Source organism: Poromitra crassiceps (genome assembly GCF_964638095.1).
Source record: "Poromitra crassiceps genome assembly, chromosome: 1".
NCBI classification, from domain to species: domain Eukaryota; kingdom Metazoa; phylum Chordata; class Actinopteri; order Beryciformes; family Melamphaidae; genus Poromitra; species Poromitra crassiceps.
In genome coordinates, this window is record NC_139623.1 from 11,940,382 (window position 1) to 11,952,881 (window position 12,500).

A 12,500-nucleotide genomic window follows, 5' to 3' on the forward strand; every position below is an offset into this window, starting at 1 on the left:
CACACACACACACACACACTTAAGCAGACACATGATGAACCCAAACATGCTGTTGAGATGTTCACTGTCAGCTTTGTTCCTCCTCCTCAGTCTGCAGCTCTGGGAGTCCCCCTGGAAGGAGATGGACACACACACACACACACACACACACACACACACACACACACACACACACACACACACGCACACACCAGCAGCAGCAGCAGCAGCAGCAGCAGGGGAAATCCCCTATTGATGGGGACTGTATCTTTTACTGTGGCCCCTCGCATGGTGAAGAGTGTGTGGGGGGTTGGCCTAAATGTCAAAGGTAAAAGGTGACAAAAAGTAGGAATGGAAACACGCAATAGACCCACATAGACCCGCTCACACAAGCTGATCTCATAGGAGAGGAGGGGGAACCCCAATGTAGGCCTATCTCTCCCCAATGTATCTCTCACACACACGCACACACAGAGAGATGTCATGTCATACATAATCAATGTTATTTGCGTGACAGACACGATCAATGCTGTCAATAGTGTAAAGCAAGATGAAAATCAAGTTGACACTTTTGCAAAAGCCGAATCAAATCAAATGCCATAATTTCCTCTGATCAGCTTTAATAAGCAGGGGGGGGGGGTCTGTGTTATTTAGCGACACTGTGCTGTCACTGCACTCTCCCTTGGGAAAAAGGAATATAGAAATCCTATGATCAATTTTAGGAAACGGCACAGCAAAACTTTAAAATCAGCAAGGCCTAATACAGGTAAAAATTACACCCCCAGACAATTTATAACAGTGTATAGTATAGAAAATCCTATAGGCAGCAATATACCATAGGACTTAAACAATAATGAAGATACCATACGCATAAGCCCCACAAATACATTCAAATATATAGAAACTCACTACTCGGAACCACAGATACATTTTCAGTCCCCTTAGGAATATTATAAGGATTTTACGTTATGGCTCGTCGTATTTTCCACGGGCCTCCTGTAGATAGGCTGGATTACTAAGGAACATAAAGTGGCGTGACTCGGTTTAGGTCGGAACCCTTTCTGGTGCGCACTAGGAAGAGAGTTGTTTACAAACAATAGCTGCTGTCAGAAGAAACATCCATGAAGAAAACGAACGCATTGCTAAAGTTAGCAAATGAAATCGTCGACTTTCTTAACAGCATGCTAACTGACTACATTTTTTAGCGAATGAATTAACATTACAACATTCAAAATAATTGCACTGGTAAGCGTAAATGCTTGGTCAATTTCGTTATTCTAGCGACAATTAGCCCCTTCAGACGGTCTCCTCACTTGCAGCTCTCAGCACCAGTGAGGAGACAGTCCTGAAACGGGCTAATTAAGCGACAATGGACTGTTGTTTAGCGAACTTTAAAGCCGTATGTAACGTTAGCTGTTGCTACACCACTTACCCTCAGGCTCTTTCTATGTTCGTCTCTTGACTTCACGGTAGCCCTCCCATGGACCCTGCTTTTTTCGTTAGACAATCTGTGTTGGGCATTAAACTCACCTTATTTCTGCACTTTGAAGTCACAGGTAGGGTCGGATGGGGCAAACTAATTATATCGGAAGCCTAGTTGCGGGGAAAAGTGAGCGGTGGTGGTCTGTCTAAAATGCATTGCAGAATGTTTGTATCCACCTTATTTTTTGAATGCCCCACTGTAAAATAATTATGGGTACAAGGTCCGGTTTAACGTGACTTGATTGTTGCAGTTTGCCATTTCCTTTATACTGGCTGAACCGGAAACCGGAGTATGTTATAAACGTTATAAATATAGTCACGTTATAAACAACGGTAACACTTTACAATACTGTAACACAAAAATAAGGTAGTTACTGAGGAACGAGTCAGGAATGAACCATTAGTTCATGAATAGTTAATAGGTAGTTCCTTAATGGTAGTTACTTAAGAACTGACCATTAGTTACCATGTTAACGAACCAGTAAGTAATGATTACTTCCTTAAAAAAAAAATGTTTTCGTTTTTTTCTTTCGCTAGTTTATGAGTAGTTAATGGGTAGTTCCTTAATGACCCTTAATGGCAGTTCCTTAAAGATCCTTAATGGTAGTTACTTAAGAACTGACCATTAGTTACCATGTTAATGAACCAGTAAGTAATGATTACTTCCTTAATTGTTTCCCGCTAGTTCATGAGTAGTTATGGGTAGTTACTTAAAGGAACACTCTGCCCATTTTCAACCAGCTTTGTATCATTAGCACATCAGTAGTATATCAGAAAACTGTAAACTGTTTTGAAGTCTGTCATTTAATTTGACAGTTATTGTGTGTTAAAGTGACAACCAGTGACATCACTGGTCCACACTAACTCAAATTAATAACTCATTAACTCAAATCAACTCTCAATAACTGTCGAACTAGATGACGGTTTTGAAGTCATTCATCTAGTTTGACAGTTATTGAGAGTTGATTTGAGTTAACGAGTTATTAATTTGAGTTAGTGTGGAACAGTGATGTCACTGGTCCACACTTTAACACTCAATAACTGTCAAATTAAATGACAGACTTCAAAAGAGTTTACAGTTTTCTGATATACTACTGATGTTCTAATGATACAAAGCTGGTTGAAAATGGGCAGAGTGTTCCTTTAAGAACAGACTATTAGTTACCATAGTTGTTACTAGGGAATTACTCATTAGTTAATGATTACTTCACCATTAGTTACCATATTTGTGCCCCCTCAAGTAAAGCAGGCCATCATACTTATTTGTTACTAGGGAGTTCATCATTACTTCATGATTACTTTACCATTAGTTACCATGTTTGTGCCCCCTCAAGTAAAGCAGGCGATCATACTTAGTTGTTACTAGGGAATTCATCATTAGTTCATGATTAGTTACCATGTTTGTGCCCCCTCAAGTAAAGCAGGGCTTCATACTTAGTTGTTACTAGGGAATGCATCATTACTTCATGATTATCTTACCATTAGTTACCATCACCCTACCTATAACAAATAAATACAAGAGTTGTTCCAGGTGAGGTTTGAACCCTTGGCCCCAAGAATGCAAGATTATTAGTCTCTACCAAATTAGCTATCTATTTGTTATAGGGTAGGGTGATGGTAACTAATGGTAAGATAATCATTAATATAAGATAATCGTCTAACACTGCAACTGATCATACCAGACGGCAGGATATAGTGTCAGTGTTACACGTTTAGTGGGACTTGATAAATAAATAAACAAACTTACGTTTACAAGAACGCATGAACCATCAGATCAAACAAAGGGATTTGAGGGGGCGCGCAAACACAGCGGCAGCCTCCTCCTCTCCATTCAGGGTGTGTTACGCGCGCCCCCGCGTATCCAAGCACCTTATGACACCTGGATTGCGCGGGTGCGCCTTGGAGAGCCGCGGGAGAAGGGCAATCAGCGCTGACGCGCATTGGATAGCCGCGGAGAAAGCGGACTGAGTGGATAAATTCTTCACACCCTGCTTTACTTGAGGGGGCACAGACATGGTAACTAATGGTAAAGTAATCATGAACTAATGATTAATTCCCTAGTAACAACTATGGTAACTAATAGTCTGTTCTTAAGTAACTACCCATTAACTACTCATGCTAGCTAGTTAGCGTTGTTGTTTTCACTGTGGCGGTAGGGCACTATTTACAGCGACACACAGGGAAGAGGGAGCGGAAGCCACTCTGATTGACATGGTCGGAGCCAATGGCAGAGCTTGTAATAAGCCGCGAGCGGACATCCAGCAGTGACTGAAACAGTCACTAACCCTAACCCTGGCCAGCGAGACTATGGTACAACTAACGTAACGCTAAATCACAAGTCAACATATTCCTGAAACAACAAAACAGAATGTGGGGGAAAATCTCTCAAAAAAATAGCTTATGAAGATCCCTACTCCAGATAGGTGTGTGTGCACGCGTGCACGCTCACTTTTGTGTGTCTTAATGTGTGACAGGAGTTCATTTGATTGATTTATTCAATTGTAATTGTGTACTCCTCTGGTATTTACAGTGTGTCTATGGGTGCAGAGAGAGCCAGCTGAGCAGGTGTGGAGTGTGTATCTGGCCTAGGTGTTGGCAGTCAGCGGGGCACATGGCAGAGGAAAGCAACAAGCTCACACTGAGGCGCCTGGAGGCACCAATACACAAGTTCATTAAAGTGGCTTTACCCACAGACCTGGAGAGGCTGCACAAACACCACAATAACATAGTCAAGGTACATCTGGCTGAACACATGCCGCAAACACACTCACATTCTCTCTCTCTCTGTCTCTCTCACACCCAGTCCACAGATGGATAACCGATCCTTTTTCGTTCCTTTCTGCAGTACCAACGTAGCCAGCAGTGGGACCGCCTTCATCAGGAGCATATCAATGCCAGCCGAACTGTACAGGTACTGTATATGATGATACATGATAAAATTCACGAAACTGTGTGTGTGTGTGTGTGTGTGAGAGAGAGGGAGAGAGAAGAGACAGAGAGAGATCATTAACGGGCCAGCCTGGTCATTGGTGTTCTCTAAGTACTAAGTAGTTCTTTAGTAAAACAGAACATGTGAGCCAATTGAATCATCTGCTAACCACTAAGTCATCTGTTAAGTCCCACTGTGTGTCATCACAGAAGTCATTTCATAAAATGATCAATCCCAGGACATTTATATATAAATAAAAACAGTTTTTGTTTGATTTGATTTGATTTGATTTGCTCTTTATTTATCTCGAACAGATCAAATATATAAAATCACAGTAAAGACAAAATGTATAAACAAATTAGTCAGTCTTCATCAAAGAAATAAAAAAACAAGGATGGTGCAGAAAGAAACAAAGCTTATCTAGTCCTGCCCCTTCCTTACAATATCATAACATTTAAATTAAAGATCTCTTACAACCGAAATAATAATAATAATAATAATAATAATACAAATAATAATAATAATAATAATAATAATAATAACAATAATAATAATAATAATAATAATAATAATAATAATAATAATAATAAATAAATAAAATAAGGCTAAAAAACAAAACAACAGCAAAAATTTAAAAGAAAACAAAACATTCACTAATCGCAAATTTCTATCATTCCTCAGTTCTGTATTTTGTCTATCAGTGGTGTTTTTTTTTGTTTTTTTTGGGCTTTATTTTAGGCTTTATTTGATAGGACAGTAAGCAGAGAGAGGGGATGACATGCGGCAAAGTACCACGGGTTCAATTCAAACCTGGGTCGCCCGTGCGAAGGACTACGCCTTTTGTGGTGCACGCTCTACCAGGTGAGCCACCTGAGGCCTATACCACAAAGCAAGATTAGTGGCTTAGCGAGGTAACTTCAGGTTTAACCATAGGTTTGCCGTACCACGACGCTAGTTAACTTCTTACCGAGATAGATCACCATAGCAACTTATGCTCTACGGCTAACCTGCTTTGTAGTAGGTTAAGTTCAGAGGATAAGATCAAAACCCATGAAAGACCCACCTGCTTACCAATCAGCTCTCTGGAAACAGCGAGTCGCCAAAATACATTGCATTCAAATAAAAAAGAAAAAGAAAAAAGAAAGAAAAAAACATATGGCTCCTGCTGAATTAATCGAGGACTGAACGCCTTGCACTTGTTGCCGGCTACATTTAAATTAAGCCCTACTTACCACTTTGGAATATGTTTTTATATATTCATTTTTGTGCTCTCAAGTAGGCTAGATACGTTTGACACCGCCGATTAATTGCAGCTGAATGGTGAGTGGAGAAATATCACTAAGCCGGCATAAAAAGGTTACATAAACGTCTCCAAAGCACACGGTGACGTGTGCGCAATGGAGCTGAGGCTGACGTTGGGTTGGACATGGTCATACATGTCAGAATAGCCTACTACATCTAAGCAATTTAATATGGGATCCCCTGCACCCAGATTATTCATATCTAGGCTACTCCTGCATTTTGCAGCTGCAACTGTGTTGCTTTTGGCCTGTATGATGTGATTGAACGTCATATTATTTCCAGCATAGTCCTTGTATGAAATATGGAGATATGCGACTCTGCTGCCAATAGCTTATATGTGACCACAAAATAGGCAACATTTTTTATAAATGAAATCTATGCCCGCATGTACCATGTTGATTCAGTTCAGCAGCCTTTTTTAATTTTATTATCATTCTTTTTTATTGATAGCCTATTAGCCTATAGGAATTATTCCATCAGTGCGACCAAATACATCATGAGATCATTATTATTCATTGAGCCTAAATAGTCTAAATACACCTACGGATTTTGGAAATTTAGACTGAGATAGATTACACATTACTTCCACTCTCAAAAAAGACATGCAGATTTTATTGAGTTTATTGAGAGGGTGAATTGAGCTGCTGTATAATAGGCTACGTGGAGGCAGAAACCGCTCTTCAAAGCAATGACTGATGTGAATAAAAGTGGTAACTTTAGACAGTCATTTGGGAACAGACTAATAATATCCAACGCGGATGTTGATCCTGACATACATAGTAAAGCTTCATGATTTGCGCTTTGAATGAATGAGGAAATAGGCATGTCTGGCGCTGTAAAAGCTGGAGCAGTCCATATTGCATTGTGATTGGCTAGTTGTTAAAAACCACGCCTCTTTTGCGGCACGATCTCCTGTGCACGGGCATTTTCATGTACACGTGCTCTCAACTAGAAAAACCTGGATCCACTTAACGAGTTGAGAACTACATTCATGGTATGACTTAACTAGAATCTAGCTAGATGGCAATTATCTGGTTAAGCCAAACCAGATCAAGGGACAGATCCTGGATCTGCTTATCCTACATTTGTGATATTGCCCACTGGTAGAGCCCCTATCAATGTTTTCTTTTGCATCTATTTTTGAACTGTGCAATGTTATTGCTCTGTTTCAAGATTCAAGATCATTTTAATAGCCATAGTGAGTAAACATGTTAGAAATGAGGAATTTGTCTTTGTGCAGTATACAGCGCAGCGATCACAGCAATAGCAAAAAAATATGGAGCAAACAGATAGGCAATATTCAAATGATAAATGATAAAATACAAAGTAAAATACTGTTTCGTTTCCACATCTAGTCCATTCCAGAGAGCTACCTCACAAACTGAAAATGCACATGTTTTTAAGAGTAGTGCGAACAATACAATGTTTGAAATTAAGTTTCCTTCTTAAATCGTAACTTCCCTCTCTGTCCATGAAATTTTTTTGAATGTTGCCTGGCAATGTATCGTTTCTGGCTTTAAACATGATTTGAGCTGTTCTAAATTTCACTAAATCCACAAATTTCAAAGTCTGTGACTTTAAAAACAATTGATTAGTATGCTCACACGATACCCAAAATGATTTACAATCCTTTTTTTTGCAGTGTGCATATCTTTTATAAAGGCGCTTTCGAACCAAACAGTTCTGGGGACTCCCTGAGAGGAACTGCCCGCTGGGGAGGTTCCCAGAGAACTACAGACCTTCAAGGGCTTTTTTCTGTTTGAATTCGCACCATCAATAGGAACCATAGGAACGCTGAAGGGAGGCAGATGGTTATGCATGCTAACCATTACTAGTAGCTTCACAGCAAAGCAAGTGTGAGGCAGGGGATTGGTACTACTTTGGCCAATAATTAGTTAGCTATCGTTAACATTAGCGCAAAGTTAGTGATCATACTGCCTTAGGGCAGTTCTAGAAGTTCGACCAATCAACGTACACTTACATCTGGACCACTAAAGGTTCCTCTTGTGCTGGGAAAGTACCTATTCTGAAGTAGGAGCTAAAGAATTCCCTCAAAACTGCAATCTAAGAACTATGATGGTTCCCAGTTCCTGCGATGCAAACACAACAAAAAGTGGAGAGTTCCTCCAACTGTTCCTAGAACTAAAGTTCCTGCAGTCCGAAAGCACCTTAAGGTGCTTTTACAGGTATTCCCCCAAATTTCAACACATTAGGTTATATACGGTAAAATAAGTGCGTAGTACAGAGTGTGCAGTGTTTTCTGATTCAGGATGTGTCTAGTTTTACCCAATATGCCAATGCTCCTAGCAATCTTGGAACACAGATATTTTATGTGGGGTTTCCACTTTCCAGCAGAGCTTGTGGTCTATTAATACACCCAGAAACTTGTTTTTGTATACGCTTTCAATTTCCACATTATCAACTTTCATTATCGAAGTTTAATGATAACTTGTTTGTGTCGAACCAACATTTTAATTTGTACATTTCATTCTTGACCACCCCTAGAAGCTGCTGCAAGTCCTCCCCAGAACAAAAAAAAACATTTGTGTCAACCGCAAAAACAACACATTTTAACATTGACCCATCTGAACACATTGCTGCCTATTTCCAATATCACTTTTAAGCCAGTTGAAAGCTACCCTCAGACACCATACCTGTAATCTTTTTTTGTAATATCTGTTGTGGTCAATTGTGTGGAATGCTTTTTTTATGGGTCGATGAATATTCCTACTGCATTTTTTTGTTATCTCTACATCCTGTTAATTCCTCTACTAACTGTTCCAGGTAAGCTGGATTGATTTGTCTGTTGCTAATAATACTATTTAATATGTTCCATATTCTCTTTAATATATATATATTTTTTACTAGAGATAGTGTCCCTCACTGGCTCATCCCCTGACCTGGCAGTGCTCATTTCTACCATGCCTCGTTGGTTTGCCATTGAGGTCCCGCCTGCTTCTCGGCCTCGCAGATGCAGCTAGCACGCTATGCTAGCTATGCGTGCTCATCCGGCCTCCCACGCTGTGCGGGCTCATCCGGCCTCCTGCACTGTGCGTGTTCGCAGACACGCAACCTCAATAATATTAGTTAATTTTTGTTAACCTTCAGAAGATATCTTCTTTCTTTATACACATAAGTATAGATAAGTGTATATAAACACTGGTTCATTAATCACACAAATTAATCACTAAACATTTTTCTGTTTAGAAATCCACTATTCTTAAAAAAAAAAAAAAAATAATCAGGGCAAAAAAAAGCTGTTGTGAAACCTCAAATGACTGTGTGTTTGTGTGTGTGTGTGTGTGTGTGTGTGTGTGTGTGCGCGTGCGTGCGTGCGTGCGTGTGTGTGTGTGCGTGCGTGGGGTGTACTTGCGTACTTGTTCACATGCTGGGTGTGAAATGCCTTAGGGGGTGTTGTTGCCTGGAGGCCACTGTGTCTCTGAAGGTGAAATAACTCCAAACAGGCACACACCCTCTCCTCTCACCATTACCTTTCAAACCCCAGGGACACACACAGAGTGCTTTCCCATGTCTGCATGGCCATGGGGTTAGTCTACTCTGCCTGTGTGTGTGTTCCATAAGGAAGATGAATATTGCCCATAATAGAGCTCACCAGTCACGTGACTTTTCGTGACTTAATTTGCCCCAGAAGTAAGTTCTGCATTCATTTTCTCAATAGACATTTCGATAAATCCTTATATAACGAGTTTTATGGCTGGAACCAAGCCAACCAGTCTTCCAGAGAATCATGAGTGACCATAAAACATTCGGTTTAAGCAAGAACAAAAAATATTGAATTTTTTCCTGTTGTTATTTTTTGTTCTTGCTTAAACTGAATGTTTTATGGTCACTCACGATTCAGTAGGTCACGGGTTGGCTTGGTTCCAGCCTTAAAACTCGTTACATAAGGATTCATCGAAATGTCTATGGAGAAAATGAATGCGGAACTTACTCCCGGGGCAAATGATGGCACGAAAAGTCACGTGACTGTTGAGCTCTAAGTACAACAGCATGCCATCGAAGAGAGAGAGAGAGATCACACATTGTACTGGTCAGGATGTAGTCATTTTCACAGGAAGTGGGCCTCTCCTGTCTTTCCGAGAATATCTCTACGCTCTGAAATGTAATTAGCATAGTTTTCTCAGTATTTTTAACTGTAGGGGTTGCCTGCCTTCCTTTCTGCCTATTTATTCATATTGCCGTCTCTGTCCTCTAACCCAGTGGTTCTCAAATGGGGGTCCGGGGACCCCCAGGGGTCCGTGGCACTTTCCTAGGGGGTCCGCGAAAAGTTTTCAGGGGGGGGGGGGGGGAAATTGTTACAAAAGCTTCATAGTTCAACAAAAATATGTTATGCTTTAAATCTAAAATGGTTCATGGATTACATTCTAATCTCAAACCTATCAATTTAAGTCAATCACGTTACCGTGGAAACAATTAAGCTTAGCCCAAAATCACAAATCAGAATGAGGGGGTCCCCGGTATATTTTCTATCTTGTAAGGGGTCCTTGGCTGAAAAACACTTGAGAACCTCTGCTCTAACCTGACGCTGGCAGATGGTTTGATCGTGATCTCATGATCTCGCGTGAATCCAGCTGCCTCAGAAGCTTACCTGTCCTCTCCCTCCTTCCAGAAAGACAGACAGACAGACAGCAGTCTCTCCCTGTCCTCTCCCTCCTTCCAGAAAGACAGACAGACAGCAGTCTCTCCCCCACCTGATGATTGACATCTAATAGCCGGATAATAATAACCAGATAACCCAGAGACAAAGGCAGAGAGACTCAGTACCTCCATACAAAACCACCTCTACCACAGCAACTACAGCACACACACACACACACACACACACAGAGGGGAGGGGAGGGGAGGGTAGTCGAGCCAATGGTATTCACCTTATGTTCATACGCGGGGGTGGGCAAAATTCTTCTGGGTTGTGTTAACACTTCCGGCGGTCACGGCGCGAAATACAAAAGAACGTCAGAAGAAGAAAGTTGTTTTTGTAGCAGACAGTGCAGGGGGTAAAACAAAGAACGAACGTAGCCTACAGCGCGAGCCACTTACGACCTGCAGACGTTAAGGTAATTCCCTGGAATGCGAGAATTAACGAGCCAGTTACCGTACATGGCGTTGCATTCTTAGACATTGCCGTTTGCTTTTATTTGGTATGTTACATACAATTGGCTAAATTATTAGTTAATTCGGAGTTAGATGATATTGGAGCAGCCGGCCTTTTTCTTTTTCTTTTTTTTTTGCCGGAAGTCGTGACACAACCACACAACCGGGTCAAATGGGCATGGTGAATAATAATAATAAGGTGAATAGAGAGGCAAAGTGACCGCCTACTTCCTGCTTCAGCACTGTACCAGACATTTTCATCCGCTATTTATTTTCCCATAGACATTTTGTAAAATTCTTATAAAAATAGTTTTACTTGTTCAAACCAAACGGTTCAGATATATTTAGAAACAGGAGAGTGCAAAACGTTAAAAAGAATGCGGATTTAAAGAACATCTTTTTTCGATGTAGTTTTTTAAGTTTTGGTCTGAGTGAAATGTTCTATGGTTTCTCCCGATTCTAAATATAGCTGAACCGTTTGGTTTGACGAAGTAAAATGATTTTTATAAGCATTTTACGAAATGTCTATGGGAAAATAAATGACGGATAAAATCTGGTACAGTGCTGAAGCAGGAAGTAGGCGGTCACTTTGCCTCTCTATTTTACCATGCATATGTGCAACTGGCCATATTGTTTCTCTGTGTGTATTTGCGGAAAGTGTGGTTCATTTGCAGGCTGACAGGTGCACGACCCGACAGTCTCGCTGTTAATCAGTGGTTTTCAGTTTTGTGCGTGTGTGTGCGCGTGCGTGTGCGCGCGCGTGCGTGCGTGCGTGCGTGTGTGTGTGTGTGTGTGTGTGTATACATGTAAGCACGTATGCATGCATGTATGTTTATTCATGTTGTGTAATTAGCAGTATGTGTTATCGGCAGCATGTTGACCTCCTGAGCCCGGCCTTGCTGTGGCCTGGGGGGGCTGATGGCTGGATGTAATCCCCCCTGTCACCCCCAGGGCACGGTGGGAGGAGGAGCTTGTGTTCCCCAGCCTCATCTGAAACTTATTAAGACCCCCCCCGCCCACACACACACACACACACACACACACACACTGCAGCCCCCCCCACCACCTCCCACCAGAAGACATTTCACTGAGTGGCTGGAGCCCGTTATGTCCACAACAATCAATTTTTGTTTACTAGGATTTGTTTAGTGATTATTACGGTTTAGTAGAAATGTTTTGTTTTGTTTGTAGCCTAATTATTGTGTCGGAGAATCTTGATTATATTTTATATTCTCTTACTATACCAAATGTTTTGTATTTGGGGCTGTTTATTGTGATCACTGTGCGCTGGTTGGGAATCACTGTCCTATGTTGATATTTTAATAGGTAAGGTCAGGTTTGTTCTGTTGTGTGTCTCGTGTGTGTTCTGTGTTTGTTATGTTGTGTGTCTCGTGTGTGTTCTGTGTTTGTTATGTTGTGTGTCTCGTGTGTGTGGCTGCTGTGATCTCACTACTGCTGTATAATATGGTATAATATGTATGTATATGTATAATATGCTCAACGCTGCGCATGCTGAGAACGGCACAAGGGCACGAAGCGCTACTAATGAGCACGCGAAGCGCACGATATTTGCAGTTTTATTAATCTCAACAACCTCAGGCCGGGGATCCCTTTTGTTAGCGTTAGCCAATCAGCGCCCATCAATGGATTTTCAACCAGAGAAAAGGCGTTTACACATGGCGATTCCAGACCAAGA

The 12,500-nt window shown here is 41.1% G+C and overlaps 1 protein-coding gene across 1 annotated transcript in view; it reads left to right on the forward strand.

The window, feature by feature from the left end:
- The first annotated feature begins 4,063 nt into the window (after positions 1 to 4,063).
- stx17 (syntaxin 17) overlaps positions 4,064 to 12,500 on the forward strand; it is an 18,147-nt gene continuing 9,710 nt past the window's right edge. Inside the window, exons 1-2 of the mRNA XM_083638544.1 lie at positions 4,064 to 4,195; positions 4,307 to 4,372. Of these exons, the coding sequence (XP_083494670.1) occupies positions 4,073 to 4,195; positions 4,307 to 4,372 (189 nt within the window). The 5' untranslated portion in view covers positions 4,064 to 4,072. The remainder of the gene's footprint in view (positions 4,196 to 4,306; positions 4,373 to 12,500) is intronic.